The 22,703-nt window shown below is 40.1% G+C and overlaps 1 protein-coding gene across 3 annotated transcripts in view; it reads right to left on the bottom strand.

Moving 5' to 3' along the window:
- Window positions 1-22,703, bottom strand: part of PTPRG (protein tyrosine phosphatase receptor type G) — a 404,332-nt gene that overhangs the window by 137,892 nt on the left and 243,737 nt on the right. For all 3 annotated transcript variants that reach the window (XM_061354220.1, XM_061354222.1, XM_061354221.1), the window contains exon 6: window positions 120-215. In XM_061354220.1, the coding sequence (XP_061210204.1) occupies window positions 120-215 (96 nt within the window). The remainder of the gene's footprint in view (window positions 1-119; window positions 216-22,703) is intronic.

Below are 22,703 nucleotides of genomic sequence, written 5' to 3'. Positions count from 1 at the left end.
CACTTAGACAGGTGGGAACAAGAAAACAGATGCATCCATTAAGCTTGAAACAATTCAATGAATTAAATGGTACTCGGTGAATGCTTTGGTTTATGGATATAGCCCTTGTTTAAACTTACTTGAAAAAACACAGCCATGGCTCCTACTACCCTGTTTTCTAGAACTGCTGTTCCAAAACTGTCAAAGTCATCAGGATTGTAGAAGTAAATCTGCATCTGTAAGAATTAAAAACAACAACAAAATCACATTAGTGTTGATTCATGAAGCTTTCAAACGAGGCAATGCATCCACGTCGTACGTAAACCCAGTCTTATGAACCTGAGATAAAGGAATTCTGCTCAACAATATTGTTTAACTAGCATCTTGATTAATAGCATGACTGCCCTACTGGGACAGTAACCAGGGAACAGAGTCAGTGCAATGCATTTTAATACCAAACCTAAGGATAAACAGAATGGTCAGTCTGTTTAGATGGTAACTTTGGCGCTTTCTGACAGGATCTCTTCATTTCTTTGCTTACTGCAGGCTCATCTCCTGCTCTGTTAAATGTGCTAAACATATTTATCTGAAAAAACATAGAGAATTTTGGAGAATGATTTCAACGTTTAGAGTTATTCCTTTAGTCCTAAAGCAATTTGTAAGATAAAAGTCTGTCTCTGTAGCAATGCATTTTTATGAGCCTCTGATATTCAGGACTATCAGTTAGGGTCAAGACTTCTCCCTGCCTACAGTTAAATTTCATGACTTTTATTTCCAAAGTATTAGCAAAAAGTATGAGACAAACCCAGATATTTTGATGTCATTTTAGGATGAATAATGAATATTAATACTTAGGCAAATCCAAAGTGATGGCAGGTGAGAATGAACAGCAAATGCCACAAATACAGGAGGTCCAAGAAATAGCTTCCTTCATACCCATTGCTGTTAAACAGTCCTACTTCACTACACATGCATCCATGAATACGGACGACTCACAGAGGCTCATGGGCACTACTGCTCTGAATGTTCTCAATGGTTCTTGCTCCATTTACTGCATAAGCTAGCTGGCCAGCCATCCTACAGCAGCTGTTCAACCCTTCCATTCCCGAAGAAGTCCCTAGTGTTAGTCCATCTGTATCAACCACAGTCTGCTCCAGTGGTCTGCATCCAAAACATGCAACGCTCCCTTCTCAGCATTACACCATGCAGGTGTGCACACTTTCACAGAATAAACTCAATACTGGTAACATTTGCTGCATGAGTGCTCTACACAGATTAAAGACATGTGCCTCATGGTAACAGCCGAAGTGCAAGACCTAGACTTGCAGCAGTTGCTCTGGGGACCATTCAAGGAACCTCCTGGATGGCTTTCACAATCCAGTCCACTACTGATGTGCCCACTGTGGCAGCACTACTGCAGGATGGTTGGCCGACATGCACATACTCATGCACACTGACTCCAGCAAAAAAAAAATCTCTTCCTGGCTATGAGACAGGAATGGACCCATCAGGCTTCTTTTGCCTGAACCTGCACATTGACTCCTGCTTCTCTGCTGCCCGTCACCCTGACCTATTCAGGCTTTCCACAGCATTTCTAGGTGACAACGTACAGCCACACACTACATAGTTAAATGGAGATGGCAGGTCTAGCTGAGACTGTCCATGCCTCTCCACACTTCCAGTGAGACCATCACTCCCTCCTGCAAATCTGTCTGCAAGCAAATGCTCTGCTGGCACCAACAACTTCTTTGGGGCTGTTCAGCTTTTTCCAAGATTGTGCTGCATGACAAATCCTCCCATATTCACAAAGGCAAGTGTTTTTCCCATATTCCAAAATTTTGTATATTGCCAGATAAGATGATGCCCTTTTATCTTGCTTAGATATGTTCCTACTCATATTTACTGATTTCCAGGCTTCTGACTGTATATATTGGCTGTAAGCTATAGGCACTTTGCCAGTATCATACATCTAATAAAAGACCACCGTATAGAGAAAAAAGCCAAGATGAAGATCAGTCTCTTCAGAGGTAGAGGTAGTTTTTTTTTTTTCCAGCAGAAGGATAAAATAAGACCACAGACCAAATGGCTGACAAAAAAAAAAGAAAAAAAGAAAAAAAAAAAGAAAAAAAAAAAAAGAAAGAAAAAATTGTCTGGCACTCACTCTAGCTTCATAAAATTTGAAAGCAATTTTCTTCTCCTATTTTGGCCTTCCTATTCCAAGTGTATTAACAGCGCACGCAGATTTGCTGGCAATATCTCACAAAGCTAGTGGTACTTCCAGGTTCTGAGAGCTTGTGCTTTGAACAAATGTAGACCAAGGTACAGCCATTCATTGATGTAGAAATCAGAAACTGTTTCAGGTAGAACTGCTTAAACTTCAATGTCGCCAGCACAGACAAAACCTCACAAAATGCTCACAAATTACATTTTACTCCCTTTAAAATACAGTCTAAAATTAGACGAACCTTCTATAAAACACTTCACTACATCGTCCCCATAGTTTATGAAGAAAAATATTACTGAGTTCAGCATATGCCAAAATCATTTTGGATCACTTTTGCTCTCTGCATTTTAAAGGAATTAATTTTTACAATACACTTTTGGATAGCAGTGCAAAGGGCTTTGGTAAAAAAAGTGCTTAATTCACATCCCTCGTCCCAGCAGTGCAATTCCACAGACTAATCAAGAACCACACTCTCCCTTGATTACCATACACATCGATAACATCGTACCAGGGCTCCCTAGTGTTTTTCCAGAGCGCGTGGTCCCTCTCTGTGCATCCATCAAGTCAAGGGGAACTGTCTTGTATGAAAAATTATCATCATCTGTCATCTAGTAGCTTCCTTATGTGTTCATACAGCTAGAAGGGATGCTTTAGGAGTAGAATCTCTCAGGACTTGCTATTATATCATTTACACACACATACACTGCAAAAACAGCGCTAAGAAGATGGTAAAGTTACATCCTCAAAGCTGCTCATAAAAGCACACCTGGACACTGCTGAGCATTACTATTATGACAATTTTCTAATTATGTGATCACATATTGCTCCCTTCCATAATACAGTCTCATCTGTTTTCCCCATTTCACAATAAAATGTAAAGGTATCTGACGCATTTTTGTTCTTTTGTAGACAATATACGTAATATTGAATGCATTTATCACCAGGTATTTAATTTAATATTTTCCATGGATGGCATAATGTTCTTTATGTACAAATTGGGAATAAGATAGTTAACTATAAAATTAATTTCACTGCATACTTAAGTGGCCTAAACACGCTAGAAAATTTTCATTATTACTCCTTATTATATAATTAGTATATACAAGGTGCATTATGCATACAAACGACTTCTGCTGTCTCTGCCCAGTACATACAAAGCAGTAGTACAGAATGCAAAGGGGCATTTAAGCAAAGGCAAATTTGGGTCTTGCAATAATATGCTATTTGGGAAATGCAGAACAGAGCATCCTCCAAGCTTCCTCATCCAACCTGAATTATGGTTTCAGCACCACAAACCTTGTGATTTCTCAGTAACTTCTATTTTCCAAAACTCAAGGAAAATACATATTTTTAAAGGCTCTGAATCCTTTAGCAATGGGAAAGCCTGAAATACGCTTTGTAGTTTCTGTAAGTGTGATGCTTTCTGCAGTAAGAATGCTTGGTTCCACACATCCCTGCTGGTCGTGCTCCAAACAGCCTTCCTGGTGGCACAGGTCCCAGAGGCCATAAGAGCCCTGTTCTCTATGGCATAATATACTAAACTTGTAAGACTTTCACATCTAGCCCTGTTACAACTAACAAGGCTGGGAAGGGCTTACATGGACCTTCCTTAATCTCAGACATGCAACACAGCACTATGCTTGCATGTACCTTGTAAAGATCTATTATAAAAGACATGTAGTGTCCAAGCAACTTGAAATTTTCAGGACTTTGATATGGGTAAACTGAAACAAACTGTCCCTAGTGACAGAAAGGCACTTCTCTTGCAGAAAGACTCTCTCTAGCCTAAAATGCTACCAACAATTACTGTAGCTACAGAGCTTTACCAAGGCAGGGAGAGAGCAAGAGTCTGCTTTTAATGGAAAAACTTTATGCTTTGACACTCTTCACACTCTAAAAGAGTAAATTTGTTTTTACTCAAACTTGAGGGGGATTTGCTGTACAGCACAGATTAAGCCTGGAAAAAAAATCTTACTAAAGGGGAAAATCTTTAGAATGTTACAAGCGCCTTGAAACAGAAGATTAGAGGGAAAACCCTTGCTTCGCCATAACCCTGGAGACAATTGCCAGTCACCCTATAAAAACATGTCGTGTTTTCTAGTCTCTTCTGTCCAGGAAGATCCAGTACTCAACCACCACAGCTTCCAAGCACTCCAGACCTTTTTCCAGCTGACAGCACTTAAACAATGAACACACCACATACAACCAACACCTAATTCCTCAGCCAGGAGCATCTTTGCTTTCATGCTCCTACCAGCTACACCACCCCTTCACCAAGCCCCAGGGCAGCAATTCCCTTCTTGGGGTGAATCTACTCTCGGCAGAAACACCTTTATTCGATCACATTGTTCCAGACTCTAGAGGAATCTGGTGTTTCCCAGACCTGGCAAACATCAGGCCCTGCTCTGTGCTTAAGAGATTTTGACTCAAAACTGGGCTGCTACCACGCTGAGCTTGTAAGAAGAGGCTGTCCAAAACATGCATGTGTATTACTGAGAAATACTGCCCACTAGAGTTCTGATTTTATTAAGTATAATTATTTTGGTTCTGATTTTATTAAGTACAATTGCCTTTGAATGACTGAACCCCCTTTACGAAATGTCCCTGGCTTGCAAAAACTGAGCCTGCTCCAAATGAATGACTTCTCCCTGCCACCCATCCACAAATAAAAGGCTTTGGCTCTCTGCTCAGATGCTCCTCCTCTGCTTGGCAAGACAGACACCCAGACAGAAATCACTACTCACGTGCATGACATCTTTTGCTCTTATTACCCCACTACAAAGACAGAAAGTTAATATCCAATGCAGACCATCATGGCTAAACTCATTCAGCACTTACAAGAGAAAAGCCACAATGAGCACTGGGTAGATCCCAGAAGATACGAGCAAGTTCAAAGCAATTCTGAGAGACTGGAAACCAAGCAAGAATATTTTCCATTGACAGATGCCAAGTATTTTAAAAATAAATAATTGAGACTTTTAAATTGGGCTGCTATCACCCTGTGCAACCTCCTACAGCAGATTTCTCTTTAGATTAAAAAATGAACAAAGGCTCATTGTACTATCACAGATGTGGAGTACAGAATATTCAATAGTATCAGGAATGCTGGTGGAAGGGAAAAGATCATCGGAATTAGCTTTCCACTCATTCCCTTCCAGCAATCCAAGAGCTACCATGCAATTTAAGGCTAAAGGAAGGGGGAAAGAAAAGGGTTTTATAGGCCAGCCAATTTTTTGATGAATCAGGAGGCAAGATGCAGAGGCAACAGCTATGTGGTTTATTATGTACTGCTTTAGAGACTGAGAGCAAAGCACACAGGCATTGCAGGTAGACTGCAAATCTTTGCAGAGTGGCCGAACAGAAATTTGCAGTGTTTGCCTTCAACAATGATCACTGAATATACTAATTTTTAATTAGTACCTTTGCTGCTCGTATTGTAAGAATAAATTAGTCCCAGCCACTTTTATAACTGGATGTAAAACTTGTCTTGCAAAACCAAATCCTGTGCTGAGATTATGAATCATACGTGGTTTTTCTTAATTGAAAGCTTGTATGTAGCTTACTTCTGCTTTAAATACATGCAGAGGTTTCTAGCCAGTTGGAGGATGTGATCCATTTGGCTAGAATAAAAATTTTCTACAGACATAATGTAAAGCAATGAAAATTCAAAATCACTGTCCTGCAGTCTGTGTGTTTACTGGAGTGTGAGATGTACACTGGGGCAATGGAGTCTGGTGTTTGACTTCTCATTATATTCTCTTTAAAAAAACCCCCCATGAAACTTATCATTTATAACACATTCAGAACCTGCTTAGAAAAGGTGGGGGGGAAGAGCGAATCGTGATGTTTTCCAGTTCTCCTACTAGAGCTTGATGTAATAACAGAAAGCATACTGCATTTTTGATAAAAGATAAAGTTGAACAGGAGTAGATAATGGCATGTTTTTCCTGCCTAGTCTATTATTCATCAGTGAATTTTTTAACTATAGTTAGGCAGGTACAGAGATGTATTTTGAATGTCATAACTTAGTATTTCACAGTGCCTCAAAGTGTGCTGGGTAAATTGCAAAAGAAAGAGCCAGACAGGGTCTTTGCCCTAACATAATTGCAACTTGATAATGAACACAATGCTGGGCTGAAAACAAACGAAAGGAGTTGAAACAACAGGAAGAGCAAAGACCACACAAGTGAAATGAGAGAATTTAACTCAATTTAGACATTCCCATGCTTTAGAAGTACGGTAAATTTCCCTTTAATCTTTTTTAATAATAAGCATTAATTGTTGCTTTGTTGCCCACAAAGAACACCGTAGGTGTATCTACGTTAGAAGTCGAGATTAAGCTATTCCATAATCATTTTCAACATTACGGTTGGTAGTTGTTGCACGTTCTGCCCCTAAGTCTGAACAGTGTTTAAACCTGTGAGTGGTCCAGGAACAACCCAGTAGGAACAGTGAGGCAACATGATGCTTGTAGGATTGCCCTGGGCTTCATTGTTGGATCACAGCGGTATCACTTAGTGTCTTGAGTGTTAAGCCCTGAATGTTAAGAGATGTACCTTGGCAAGCCAGAAACTTCCCTGATTTCTACTGCCAGAAATAAATTCCTCTGAGGCCTGCTCCCATCCCAAACAAGAAAATCCATCTCAGGCACATCCACCAAGTCATTACACAATGAAAGCATATTTGATGCTAAAAAGCTGTATGTTGCATTCATTTGTATTTCCATAATATGAAAATAACAGTCTCAGTGTTTATGCTTTCCATAACATGAAACTTTTTTGCAATTGCTTTGTACTCTGAGTAACAGCCATATGATTCACCATGAAATGAAGTCTGGAAAATCGTTTTGGATAAATGGAACCATAAATTCAATAGAATTTCCATGACAACATAGATTGCAACACTTCGCCACAAGTAAAATGTCATAAATCATTCAAAACCAACAAAAAATCAGCAGTAAGTCTTCTCTTTCACAACACACAAGACCCCTGAATTACAGAGCTGCGGTTATTACCTCCCATGCAGTGCTTCTTATTTCTGATCCCCTTTCTCTTACAAGTGTTGTTTTGTATCTGACCTCCTTCCAAACACAGGAAATTATAATGCTAACAACTTAATATCAAGATGTAAACAAGCATTGAAGCGTAACAAGCAGGAGGCTTTTTTGAACCTTTCCTCCTTTTCTCATCTTCTAAAAATGTTTAAATACCTTCATCCTGTGGTAATTATACCTGTGTATCCAGACACATCAGAGCATTTTGCTAGACTGACAAATTTAGGAGGTTCTTTTTCTGGAAATGTGGGTGGTAAGCGTACAATAGGGTGCTCAGTCAGTTTGTAAAGACGATGTGAACCACATGTCCGAGGGATGGAAGAGATCCAAGGAGAGGAGGAGGTAAAGATAAGGAAAGAGGATAAAAGACTACACCACATAGTATTGCTCATTTGTATCTCTCCATCAGAGGGCTCCTGACATGTGGTATTTCAGTTAAAGTCCAAGGATCTGGAATGAAGTGATTCCAGGAGGACCTCCACTGCAATATAAAAAACCCTGCGGCTGCTGCCTGCGTGCCTATGAGAAAAATCTGGAAAATGCAAAACTCCTTCCCCCTGAAAAGAATAAACAGCTCATAAAACCAAATGAGAAACAAATAGCTCAGTATTCTGTGTTTTGGGTGGGAGCAGGAGTATTTCTTACGAATCAGGTCTTTTGGTAGCTTGATTGCAAAGGCCTATGAGAGAGTTTCTGCTACCTCGCATAAATAACTGCCCATTTCTGGGTTTGTTTCCTCATGTGTAAATGAGGAATCCTACAGTCATTGCCAATTCCTCCTTTAGCTGCATGTTTTATGAAGAAAAATACAAAAGACTGGAAATGGATGGAAAGAATGGCACAGAATTGAAAAGCACATAAAATAAACTATATTTGGAGCGGTGTTGGAGAACTTTGGGGTTGCTGTTTATTTGCTTGATACTGCAGTAACAGTCACAAATACCTCATGGTAACAGTACACTGCCTCTTAATACTGGTACCCGACTTCTAAAGAGCTCACATCTGACATGGTGCTGATGTCGCAGGAGCTCAGCACTTATTGCAAGGCGCTGTATCCATATATCCCAGGGCATCTTCCCAGGCTCCTGGAGTCAACTGCGGCTCTTTTCTCCACTTCTTAACTCTGACTCTGCCAGAAACTTTTTAGTTTAGTTATTGAGTAGTTCAGAGCTTCACCCACAGTGGCTTTCTCTAATCGTGGCATATTCCAAACAAGACAACAAGCACGTGGAGGTGGGAACACACAGTGCTGAGACTCTCATCTCAGCAAGAGACAAACTTTCTTCCTAAAACTGTCCAAACAGAAAAATTAGAAGCAATACTTAGCTGCTGGTGGGGGTGGAAAACTCAAACAGGCAATTTAGGAAGTGGCTAAGCACCAGATGCCACAGCAACTAAAACCGAGCCGAATGGACTGACTGTAGGAACAAAATAGCTCTGCACTCAACCCAAAAGCAACTGTTCCAGATGTCGTCTTCATCTGTTTCCCATGGTCTTTCCACAAGGAAAACTAAACTACTGAAGAAAGAGTTTTAAACTTCAAACTACCCAAACTGTCCGTACTTCAGCAGTCTTTCAAGGATCCATTTACTTTCTTAAACGTCAAGAAGTGCTGCCAGAATTGAGAGAACTGTTGGGATTTCCTAGCAAAAACACTCCAGCACTCTTCAGGGAAAAGAAAGGAGCTGCTCTTTAAATGTAAACCCCTACAAAAGCACACTTTTCCTAGCATGGGTGATTAATACAATTTCATATACCATTCACTTTAAAGATGCATTGCCACAAGTATTCATTCCTTTGAGAACTCATATCTTAGCACAAATTATTCTTTTTGTACTGTGGAATTCAGAACATCCCGTGTGGTTTATTTGGGGGGGTTTGTGTGTTTTCTTTCCTTTTTTTGTACATAAATAGGCAAGGCGAGCTCTTCCATGTGGTTTAATGATCTTCAAAATGCCTCAGAACAAACTTTGAGATATTTATAGTTTTGCTGCATCTCTGGATTCAAAGCCATGCAGCAGATGGGGCATGTTTTCAGAAGCATTTTGCTGGGCGAAAGGCCATTCCTATCTCCGAGGGGATGTGAAATCCTCCGGGCTGTGTACACTTGCAGAGCTGCTTTTATGTATTAACTGCGAAGTACAGGGGCAATTACAGCAGAACCAGCCCATGAGAAGAGTGTACTTGGGGGGTTTCTCTGACTGACCGTTATGGCAACAGCTATAGAGGGCAAAACTAATATGGGCTTTCCCATGTTTTGCAGAATATCTAACATCACATCTACTTAGGCCAGGTTGGACAGAGCCTTGGGCGGCATGACCTAGGAGGAGGCACCCCTGTCCATGGCAGGGGGGTTGGAACTGGATGATCTTCAGGTCCATTCCAACCCTAACTGTTCTATGATTCTGTGATTTAAGGCATCAACGTAGTCCCAAAGGTAAAACAAAGAGGTGCTCAGCATCAGAGGTCTCAGTAGCTACTTGCTGGAGGAAGGTGGGACAGCCCTGCACTGTGGGGACAGCACCAGTTCTGCGCCACACTTCCCGTTTGAACACAAGAGAGATTTTTCCAATGCAACTGCTCCATGTGGGTGTTTCACTTCAAGTTTCTCAAGAAGGCTTAACACGCAAGGAGCAAGTATACAATATCCTTTCTAAAATTCAGGATCTCTTGAAAATACCTCAGATTGAAATCCTTCACCGATTCCCTAGCCCCTCAGAAAACCTTGCACGGAGTATCTCTGTATTCTGCCTCTAATTTTCTAGCTTTCTTTACCCTTATCCTCCAACTGTTTTACCAGAGTAGGAAATGAAGTCTGCACACATCTGAAGTGCAGCATTGACAAATTTGTAAACTTCTGTCTTCTCAACTTTGTGTACAGACACACACACAGAGTAGCTGAATATACCGCCTCAGTGGCACTGGCTTAAGGACATGATTCTGTATTACCACGGGCAAATTAAAAAGAGCCAGACCAGCACAGCGGGAAGCAAAATATTCAAGTAAGCAGCAGAATTTATGGGAAGCTTTAGGTGTGAGAAACTGTGCAGTCTGTTAAAGTTAGAACCTTGTCCACTGTCACATCTGCAAACCCATTTGCAAATACGCTCTGTAACAGTCCTTTGCTAAATGTCAAAGTTGCTCTTCCATGCCTGTGAAACAGAAACACAAATCTAACCCTCAGCCACCCCTGTGCTGGTACCTGTCTGCAGGTGCTGCGTTGAGACTCTCCTGGTGCATCTGACTCTGTTGCTTGCTTGTGGCATCACCTTACCTAAAGTGACTAAACCAACCTCTCTGCTTTAACACTTCCAATTTTTAAGGGCCCACTGATGTTGATAAAAAGTGTGTTCAACTTTGGAGTCCTGATGAACACAACAGCACCACCAGACTGGCATTTGAGTCCAAACTGCAGAGGGCTTGGTTCATCAGAGTTTTCGGTGTTTGCTCCTCGTGGAAGGCATGCACAGTTATGTCCCTGCTCAGCCAGGCTCTGTGCCAGCTTCGTCCCTTCCCTCTACTCTCCATTTTAATAAACAGAAACGAGTCTCATGCCAGAGCGCCACATTTCCACCCCGGCTCACATCTGTGTATATCTGAAAGCACCTTTTCTGCCTAGCACCTCACATTTGAACAATTCGCCTGGCTAACAGGCACCACAGCAGTTCTGGTTTTCAGTATGACAGCTGCTGATTTTATCCAGGCTTTGGGTTTCTTTGGCTCTAGAAATGGACAACTATATTAATTCTTGCACATGCCACTGCTGTCTCCACCAGCCCCAGACACTTGGTTTGCACTGCTACCAGCAATGGAGACTGGAAATGATGCAACATGGTGCAGACTCTCACTGTTGGATACAGAGAACATGACCCATGCTGCTTGTGGCCATGGCTGGGGCTGCGGTAGGCAGGGAGGTATCACCTATGATACAAAACCACACCAACCTATGTGCCACTGGTACATTTACCTCTCCTGCCACTGTTCTGCAAGAGCTCAAAATGCCTTGATGGAATTTTTGAAACAGGGGAGTTGTACAAGCAAAGTCTTTATCATAAATCTGGTAATTAACCTGCATAACTAATTTCCCTTCTGGCAGCAGGCATAGGTTGGAATAAATCTATTCAATGCCTACTGAGAGAAGACGCCTGTATTTCATGTTTACTTTTTTTTAGGGACAAAGGGCCTCAAAGAGCCAAATTCCTTGCAATTTCAACAGTGTCCTGAATAATACATAAAGCAGCTAGGCTCTTATCCCTAAAACCACAGGTGTGAACCAGATGTCATGCTTATCTTCTCTTGAGATTACAGCAAACAATTGCCCACCTTCAGAATATAAAGTGAGCTTTGGATCAAAAAGCCTGAAATATATTAAAAGCATGGCACTGAAGTTAAAAAGTCAAGCGTTAACCTACAAATCACTGATTCATTCAAGAGTCTGTTTATAGCCTATGTTCTATAAAAGTTACATTTCTTCTACTTGACCTTTTTATAACAAACATATTATGAAAAACAAATCTGAAATAAAACTGCTTGCATATATCTCAGTCTGGGTCAGCAAGGTATTGCCAGACAGACTGTTCAAATATACCATGACACCTATTTAAAATACACCATGGCTCAAGGAGCAGAATTAAAGTTAAAGCCTTGATTTAAATTTTAAACTTTCCTATTATTGTAATAAAGGTTTAGAAAAAGGCGAGCAAATGCTGCAGTCAAATATTGAAAGAAGATTAAACCTAGACAGGTATCTCAAAGAGAATTTGAAAGTTAACTCACTACATAGTACACGACATGGTGCAAATGACGCTCTAACTATACAGCCTGGGTCATAACCAACCACCTAAATGTGTGCATCCAGAGGATATTCCAAAATATCCAGTTTCAGGGAAATAACGATTCCCTCATTCAACCAGCAAGCATCAGCAGTATGTTAGTGTTTTTTACTGGGGGCATTTCAGAGAAAGAACAACAGGGTCTTCCTCACCAGAGGCACAAGATAATCATGTCAGTACTTGTATCGCAGTATTTTCTCTCTTCAACCAGGTCCAGGCACCACCTCCTGACCCCTGTTGTGTTGACCTCAGGAGCAGCAGTGCTTGCTGCAGAGGGTGAGGGTCTGTTGTCTCGGAGATGGTTCATGCCCTGTTTCAGTTTTTCTTAGTTTTTCTCTCTCCCCCCAGACAGCTTCATCATTTAACACAGTGTGCCTGATTTCCTTCCACAGCATCCCCTGTCAAACACACGCTCCAAAGGCTGTCAGCATCGAATGCTAGTATTTCACTAAGAGAAGCCTTACAGGTCAATTTATGACAGAAATATTGCAGGTCTGTAATAAGAACCCTAGATAAGAAAGCCTTGTGTTTACTCAATAATCCCCATATTTACTTACTAAAATCATGAATCTCGCTCTCACAGCTGAAGAGAAAAGGTGGTGAACACGACCTGGATCAACAGCTGTAATGTCATCTGTTCAATCTTGAGGGAGTTGAACTAACCTGTTCATATAACAGTATTTACCAGTGACCCAGAGCTTATTTCTGCCCTCCAGCAACAGAGCCTGTGACTCTAGGGGAAAAGGCATCCAACATCTTGGCTCACTCATGTCAATAAAAAAGAATATGAAGAGTCACAGGCTAAGGTGTTAACATGACCCTGTCTATAATGCTGAACAGTCAAACTTGGTTTGAGTTGAGAGCACAGACCCAGGCTGCTCAGCTCCACTGCAACACTTATGATTTAAAACATCTTTATAACCCTTTATTCAAGATACAGGAGAAAAGAATAGTACAGAAAAATACAGAATTTCAAAAACAACTAAGTCTTCAAGCTTCACCATATGCCTTATCCCATCTCTGTTATCAAACAGGTTTTTCTTACAAGGACAATCTTTGGATGGTATTAAATGAGGTGACAAATGCTGCTCTTCAGAAAAACAAGTGAGATAGGTTAGAGCTAGTTCTGAAGCCCAGCTCTCATGTCTGCAGAAAGAAACATCATAGTAAGAAGTGCACACACAGATAACAGCTTCTGCAACTGAGACTTGCAACTTCATTACTGTAGAAAACAGGCAATAAAAGTGGTTATCAGCCATGTCAACACCTGAAAATTCCTGTCAGGTAGTACAGGGCACAGCTTTTCTCTGCCTTGCTGGCCACGGGATCACAGCAGCGCTGTGAAAGGGACTGTGTCTGGACTTACTATGCCAAAGAATTTTGAGTCTGGGCAATCAGAACTGCCCACAACATATATACTGTGGAGCAAACATTTTTCCTGTTGGCTGTACTCATTTCCTAATAACTTCTTATCTTCCTATTTGCCTTTTTGCTACTGCTGAGCACTGAGCTCATATGTTCAGACAGCTCAGTGACTCCGGGAACATTTCCTTGAGTGGCAATAACTAATTTCATGTTCATTACTGTATGTGCAAACTCAGAGTCCCAGTTAAAGTAGAAAATGAGGTTGATACGATTCTGCTTTGTGTGTGTCTGCAGATGACATGTCAGTCCCTCGTAATAACTTCAGAGTGTGCTGACCAATTTCATCAAAACCTGACTGCTCACTCGTGCTCTCAAAGACTTTACACCCATGCCAGTTCCTTTGCAATTAAGTGGCGAAGCTGAAGAGAGACCCAATTAGTTTCACAAGTATGGATGAAATATTGAAGACTCTCCCTGTCCTCCTTCACCAAGCACTTCATCATCATGCCTAGCATGGATAGCAGCCACTTCACATGCCCTTCAAACTCAGCAGGGCTGCACACGGGTAAGCTGGGGCTCTTTTGGCCTGAGAGCTGTAATGCATTCATTTCTGCACTCAGGAAGGCATCAGGTCACACAATGTTTCACTCATACACCGACATCAGTAGGTGTGTATTCCCACAAGTCACTGAGAAAATACCAGCATTTGGATCTAAGCACACACAATATTAATGAAAATCCACCATTCTGTTAAATATTGTAATATGGTAGCTTTTATCATAAAGCCTCTCAGTATTTAAATACTTCAGGCAGGGTAGACATTTATACAACTAGCAGTAGATGAATTTGCAAATAGATACTTCTGAATAATTATCCTCTTGAGACAGCACCGATTGCTAAATAATGCCTCAGTTTAATAGCACATAGCTGTTAAGAAATGAACAATTCTGGGGACTATTAAATCTCTCAGAAATCTAAAAAAGATGGTGATAAATACCTTACACTCAATTTTAGCCCTCGTGTGAATGAGGAATAGGCCATTTCTATCTCACCTGTTAACTGGACTTCAAAGACTATTCCTTAGAAAATTAGGGGGCAGTGTCTCCTACTTGCTTTAATATGGTAGGATATGCAAATTTGTTCTTCCAGACATCAGCAAAGGCTCCTTAAGAGCAAAATTAGTACTCAGACTCACAGGGAAAGCTGTCTTAGCAAAACATATGGGAGGAAGAATAATGGATGGGGTAGCCGAGTGAGAACTGCTGAAATGCCATAATCCCTATGGATCAACTGGCAAGGAATAACTGGTCTGTCCCCCCAGAACATCCCTCTGTCATTTTAGGAAAGAATTGCTGAGTAGAAAAACACAGGGAACAGAAGGAGTATTCAACCCAAACTTGTGCCAGTGAATGAAGGCATGACTGGGGAGAGAGTTTTGAGATGAATATGCTTTTATGACACACACAAAGCTCTAGAATATAAGGAAAATGAACACATCTTGTTTATATAAAATGCTGTCCTTTATTCATGCTCCCTAAAGATGTTTCTCCTAAAACTCAGCCTGCTTGCATTCTACTTACTGCTCATAAAAGAGCCTGGGGAAAGAAATTTGCATTCTCTGGTCACCAGAGGTCTGTGAATAGAGTGATTCAGCATGCCCCTCCGTAGATAAGGTTGCTGTTTCACAGTCAAGAGCAAAAAGATGGAAGCAAAAGGCATAAAGTACTTGTCTCCTCATCATTTTACTTGTCAGGGCATTCAGAAAACTTTAGAGATGAAGAGTTTTCCAAAGCAAACCATGTCAGATTGTGTTTTCCCCCATGCTAGTTCACCCAATGGCCCAGCTTCATTTAAAAACCAGCCATCAGTAACGCACAAAGAGGCCAACTCCTTATACAGAGAAAGGAGAAGTTAAGATTACTGCAGTCAAGCCAATTTGTAGCAACTGGCTACATGACTCCTAGTTTCAAGTAGTTTCATCATCATTTCACAGTGTGTCATGAAATGCTCCTATAGTTAATTTGGCTTTGAGTGACGAATGAAAACAAGATGAAGGATTTGATAAGTTGGTGATCAAAATTTTCCATTCAACTTTCTTCCTCATTAGAAAAAGTTACACAAAAATAAAAAAGAGAAAGATTAATACAGAAGTGCCAGATTTTAAGCAATGATTGAGGACTTTACATAAAAAAAGCTCAAAAAGGACAGTGAAGTATTGTTAGGTAAGCAATAAAACTCAGCATTTGAACATATATATATGTCACTTTGGGTTCAGCATGTGATAAATTTCCATTAGTACCTCACTGACAATTGAAGCCTGGCTGAATACTAAATAAAGTTGTACGGCTGTTCTGCTAAACCCTGGTGTGGGAAAGAAGGAAGGTCTGAAAACACGGGAAAAATAGTCTGTGTGTGAGGTTCAATCACAAATGCTTCTTCTATGGCCACCACAGGAACAGAAGTGGAAGGAGAACACTCTCACCTCATAATGAAATCACTTCTCCTGGATCTAAATGTGGCTTTCACCTTGACCTGCGAAGGATTTCCCTCCAAACAGCTGTATTATACCTAGCTTCAGGTTCTGTGGATCAGTAAGTCATCAGGGGAAACAGAAGCAGCAACTCTCTGTGTCTTCCCACCCTGAAATTTACTGAGATTTAGTAAATGTAGAAGATAACCTTCAGAGCCTTACATGGAAGAAGCTTCTAGAGCTGTTGTGCTGAGACCTGCAGGAACAAAGCTCCAGTATATTCAGAAGTAAATTTGCACAGATGAAGTTACCTTTGAACGCTATCTTCCAGTTTCAGTTAATGATGGTTCAGCAAGTGAGGATATGAAGGAAGACAACGTCCCTAATATATACAGTGACTAGATAACTCTGATGTCTGGACCCACCTGTGAGGTTTCATTCCTCAGGAAGCCACACTAACAGCCTCCATACCAAAAAAATCATGCTAGCTATACTGTGTGATATCAAATTTAATCTTCTAGACAAATGCAAGAGTATTCACTGACAAATATACTGAGTGCTGTCTCTATTCAGATAAAGCATTTGACCAGTGCAACCTGAGAAATGCCAGATGAGTGCCATAAGTTAACAAGCAGCACAACTGATGGGTTTAGGCTCATTGTCTTAATTTTATCACTTTAATATTCATGTTTTACCCACACAGAGATAAAACAAGTTAAACCAGTGCAATGCTAGACAGGGATTAAATCCTAGAAGCTGGATGCTGAGAATAAAATCAACAGTCAGTGAGAGTGAGGGCTCTCTGAAGCAGAGCTCTCGCTTTGAAGCCACCCATTTGTAAACTATTTGGACCAGGGGCAGCATCCGTGCTTGGTGTTCACACAGGACCCAACCCAACAAAGATGAAGCTTGATTCAAAAGACACTATAACCATAAAAGGCAGCAAAACGTAGGACTTCTGCACAGTATTTTCAGCTCAGATAGAAGAACATCAAAATAGAAGCAAGAATTACTTGGATTTTCTCTGGCCTAACTAGATGTGCAAACATTTCCAAGGGAAGATGGTTTAAAGAAGACTTAATGCATAAAATAATCAACTATTGGAGCTGACTCAACTTAGGTGAGATTTCTTCCTCCTCCTTTCCATATCATAACATGATTACAGTCACATATAAACCTGAGTTTGTAATCACTATCATCTTGCCCTTTACCATGTTAACAGCAGCACAGCATAAATAAGAATGAACCTTCCTCCACAGGAATAACGTCAGGCATTTTACTAAATCCGTGATATAAAGAAATTTCACCCACTGTTAGATCCTCTTTATCACATGCAGAATTTTGTCATATCTCACCAAGAAATAGTGGCTATATGCATGGAGCTTTAAAAGATTCAGAGCTTCCACATAAATAAACACATGCATACACACAAAAGCGCAGGGAAACAATAGGTTCCTTTTCAGCAGGATGCTGTGAAAAACAATGTTTATTTCCCCTTAAATGTGTGAAATTACAATAACTGGTTGTCAGACTACTACAGCCTACTTACAAAACTCTGAGAAATTTTAGCTATTTGCAAACTAGTATGGAATGATTTCCAAAGGCCTTTGTTAATGCTTGTCCCCAGAGAGGATGGAGATAATGCAGGAATCCCACCCACCACAAGAACAAATCAATATTTTAACATTCTTACTACGATAGTGTTTATACCTCACAAAGAACCACCAGGAAAGCAAGCCACAGCTAATTCTATAATTTACAACTCATCACAGACCAAGGTAAAGCTGTACACCTCGTAGCTTGGTTATTTTTGCCTGTATTTTCCTAGATATTCTACAGATTGGCATCCTTGTCACTCTAGGCTTTTCAAAACCCAGTGACAGGCAGTGATTTGTCTGACCAGACTTAACTCTCAGATTTCAAAATTTGGCTTTTCTAGGAGATACAACTACTGGGGGCAAAAACTGGAACATAATTGTCAAGTGGCAGCAATGGGCTCTCTTTCTCCCTTCCCCGCTTCCCCAGGACTGATGCTATTCATTTAGAGCAGGTCTACAAACAAGACCATCTAATCTAATCTGCTGAAGCCTCAGTGAGACCTGGCAGTATCTCAACTGGAAAACTGTTCTAAAATTAATAAGACGACCTTTCAGTATAATGCCACGGTTATCACAGATACTAATGGTGCACTTCATACAAGTCACACTCAGACAGTGGCAGCAGGTGAGGAACAGAGAATTACGGTAGATTCCCCTTGCCATACAAACACAGCCACTTTGAACACATACCAAGGAGTCAGTTTTATTAGCCAATACATTCTGTTTCTGTGAGGCATGATCTTGGTCTTTGCGCATCCCAAAAAAGTCTTAAGACAATTCAGTGGGAGAAAAGGCTCTTTTGGTACTCTGTGCATACAGATAAAAATGAATTGAGGCTTGTCCAAGGACTACAAGACTGAAATGAGAGGGCACCACTTCTTAACCCCATCGCTTCCTACTAAGTACTAAAAACCCAACAAAATCCTAATTTGTTAAATTCCAATTAATTATAATTCAATTTGCTAAGTCCTAACACAAGAAAATATATTTACTTTCCCATCTTGTAAGTTTTTAGATGATATGATTGATGGAAGCTTCCAAGCTTTTAAACAGTGGGTAATACAACATTTTCCTTAGATAGATGATCTCCCCAGTGTGAAATTGTTAGCTTTAATGAAATGAAATGGCCTTAATTGGTTGTGATGGGGAAGTAAACCTTGAGATAAACATCATGTAAGTAATTCACATCCTTCCATCTGGGGAACTTCTTCCTGAACTGCAAAGTGTCTCCAATCTGAAATGAAATACATATTATTTTAGCAGCAACTGAAAAAATGCAGACTTCTCCCAATGCACTGTATCTGGAGTGGAGAGCATCTGCGATTCTAGACATGAGAGCATATTTTAAGACATAGGTTTAGAAAGTTTTTTTGATTCTGGACTAGAACATTTTCTCCTCTAACACATGGTCTTCCACAGAACTGTTCTCCACTGTAACCAGATCTAATTTTAACACCTTGATCTATCTGTGAAAATTCACATTTCCCATGCTGCCCTAACAGGAATATGTAAAAACTATTCCTTTCTTTTCATTTACACCATGCTGTGGCCAAGGCAGCATCTGAAAGACATCTGGAGATGAGAACTGTAGCATTTTTCATACTAGATTACGGTATATGTACTGATCGCTTACTCATTATATGAGTTGGTTTCCTGTCCAGAAACAACTTCTCCCGAAGGACTTGCTGCCAAGATCTATTGCTGGCAAAGGCATTCAAGGTGGGCCCTCTTGTTCTAACAGAAATCACATTTGATTGCAAATTCTCTGCAGAATTTGTGGCAATTACCGCACCCTGTACAGAACATGAGGGTGAATATGAGGCAGTGAAACCGCAAAACCCACTGACACTATCTGATTTGATGATATAAAACTCACAATGGAGAACATAAGCAACCATAGCTTCTATATGGTGTTCTTCCAGGTGTTCTGAAAATGAAACCTAATAGCACATCACCAATGAATTTGTTGTAATCACACAGAATCATTGAATGGTTAGGGTTGGAAAGGACACCCCTTATTCAGGACAGCTACTGACTTTCCCTGTGTGCCTGAAGGAAACTTAGATATTTGTGCAGTAAAAAGTAAAAAAGTAAAGTTTTTCATTAAAGATATTATTTAGGAAAGATCACAACCTCTGATTAAAATAGTGCTGATTTAAAACAGGAATGTGTGAATCAAAACCCTCTGAAATGAAAACAGATTATCTATATATAGCTTGTTTTAAAGTATAGATATATTTAAATGAACTATAATATCCTTAGAGAGGAAACTGTTAGAGACACACTGATTTTTTTCTGCCTGTTATACAAAATAAATGTGGAAGCATAATGGAAGAATATATTATGCTTACTTGTGTTCATTCCCATGATTTTTATAGGATGAAATCAGACAATGGAAATGAGTTCTGCAATCTCACTGTGCCTCCTGGTTATCAAGTGGTAAGTTCCAAGCTGATGACCACTTTTTTTTCCCTCTTTTAATGCAGAATCCAAAATAAACAATTCCAACACAGAGGGTGAAACTTTCAAAAATAGATTTTCTTCTCTCTCTGCAAAAGCTGATGAACGCTTACACTTGCAGAGCAGGGGAGGATATAATGTCTGCTGAGGATTCAGTTGAATTGTTTCCTTTTCTTACAGCAAAGCACAAGATACTCTGGGACTGGACTCAAACAGCAGTTTACTAAGTCTACCTCTACCCACTCTGAAGTCTGCTATGCTTAAAGGTTTCTCCAGCCTCAAAGCTTGAATACAGAGAAGTGCTACTAGATGAGTCACAAACCATTTAACAGGATTCTGCAATGTTTCCAGAGTCACGAGAGATGGTCTCAGCTTTTCATTTCTATCAAACAGTATCAGGAAAGTTCTGAGATTCTCCACCCATGGAAGGACTAAGAAAGTGAACTGGGATTTGACATGCCAGGATTTTTGGTTGCTTGATCCCTTTGAAGCCCTTGAAGAAAGGCACCTAAACCACCTGAACCTTTCACATGCCTCTCCATGGAATTAGCAAAACTCAGCCTGAATTAATCTCTTTTCTCTATTATTTCCACGCAACAAGGGAAAGCTGAAAAGACAGTAAAATGTGATTTTCAAACCACAACAATGAGTCAGGGTGACTCAGAACAGGAAACAGCAAGTTCACATTTTGAAACTGCCTTGATTCTGCTGGGTGACACCTGCATTTAAACAACTTGTGGAGAGAAGATGTATGCAGAGCCTCTTTTAAGGTCCTTCATTCTCAAAATCTAACCCTTCACCACTCAGAGCTGCTCAGAAGTTTCAAAAGGAAAAAAAAAAACAAAAATTAAAGCTCAGAGTAGTCATTTTGCAAAAAATCCTCAAGCCAGAGGAAAAACAATTGCTTAAAATTTACATTTAATGTTAAGGGCTATTCAAGGAAATACAAAATTGGGTTTTATTAAATGTTTAAACATAAGCAGTGACTGAGGAAGCATTCCTTATTAAGCATTTTTATGGTTACAGCTACTCTGCTGCTGAAAAAGCAACTACTTATAAAAATAAAGCTAATATTTATGGGCAGTATAGCTCAGGAAGGGACCTCTCTCATAAGACATTTACTGCAGCAGCCATCACAGCTGAAACATGTTATTGCACAAAAATGAGGGTTTTTTAAAACTCAGGCTAACATTTAACAACTTTAAGTAAATGATAACATATGAAATTAACTTTCAGCAGCACTAAAAAGCAGACTAGCAAGGACCGAATCTGTGAGGCACTGCTCATCTTCCCACCATGTAAGTGTCTGCAATGGGGCTGAGAAGCAGAGAACATTGAGACCACAACAAAAGCAGATGATTTACAGAGCTGTGTAGATGACTAACAAATTCCTGTGCACAGAACACCTCTCTTTGAGTGGCTGCAACCCTGGTGAGTTCACAACTCCCCTCCTCATTATACTCCCCCAGTATGAAGCACTGGATACAGCTCATCATGTTTTACAACCACCATGAAGGCCACGAAACATCTCTGTTCTCTAGGTGTTATGTCCTGATGTAGTTCTCCTCTCCTTGGTAACTGCCAGCAGCCTCATTTGTGGAAGCTTCTGTTCTACAGCATTCATTACAGAAAGACCTAATTACAGAAGTATGGAGTTACCCCTTGCACACCCAGATGGCATGACCTTTAAAATACAAGCTGAAGGTCATACTTTAATTCACCCAAAGTCCCCAAGATTATTATTTTACAAAGCATGCACTAATCAAAGCCGTGCTTTAGGATTTGGCAGACAAGCTGTTCTGTCTATCAGAATAACTCACAGATGGTATGCATGCGACACAACATATTCATCATGTTATATTCTTAGGATATGCAATTTTCCCCCTTGCTAAATTTTCCAGTGTTCAGCAAGGGCTCTAAGAAACTGCTGGTGCCTTGGAAGAGATATCCTTCCAGCCTTATTGTCTTTAAATTAACTGAATAAAGAAAGAATCTAAAGGCTGAAGAAACCCATTCTCCTGTGTAATTGTAAAACCAACTGAATTTGATTTTTTTTTACCTTAGGTACTATTTTTTAACTTCTATGTTGTAGCTCATGTTTGTTTTTTGCTCTTCAGTTCACATATTGTACTTTTTTACTTGATGCGTGCCATATTGTTTTAGCTTTTGCTCTTACTTCTGCTTATTTATGATCTTCTTTTTGACCAAAATCTCAGTAAGATTTGCTTTAGGGGCATTTTTTTTAATCTTTTTTTCCAGGTAGTTGCATGCATAAGTGAACCATTAAAATGGAATCAGTTCAGTGAATCAAACTGAATGACAACATACTAAAATGAGCAGAAACATGCCTAAAGCAACAAGAAGATTACTTATTTTACTTATCTGTAATGTAGCTTCCTTTTTTTCTTCTCTTCTAGTTCTTCTGATGAAATATAGAACCACATATTTTTCTAAACAGTGGGATGAGTTTTCAATCATTAATGACACATTTTATAAGGGAAAATGCACAAAGGGAAGATGAACCCACACAAGGTTAGGTTTCAGATGCCATCCCAGCAGCCTATTTTAAAGCTCATCATCTGGAGGAGTTAACCAGCAAGCACGGGCAAGAGTTCATGAAAATAAACTCCCCTCTCCCAATTTCTCTTGCTCCTATCACATCTGTCTGTCATTTACTCCCACTTTGCTTGTGCTTTAGAGCCTTAAGAACAAAAGTCACCTT

The sequence above is a fragment of the Neopsephotus bourkii genome, unplaced genomic scaffold (assembly GCF_033783945.1).
Source record: "Neopsephotus bourkii isolate Nb327-2 ecotype Australia unplaced genomic scaffold, CSIRO-AGI_Nbou_v1 NB_719, whole genome shotgun sequence".
NCBI classification, from domain to species: Eukaryota; Metazoa; Chordata; class Aves; order Psittaciformes; family Psittacidae; genus Neopsephotus; species Neopsephotus bourkii.
The sequence above is the reverse complement of the archived record's forward strand: the minus strand, read 5'-3'. Positions and strand labels throughout refer to the sequence as shown.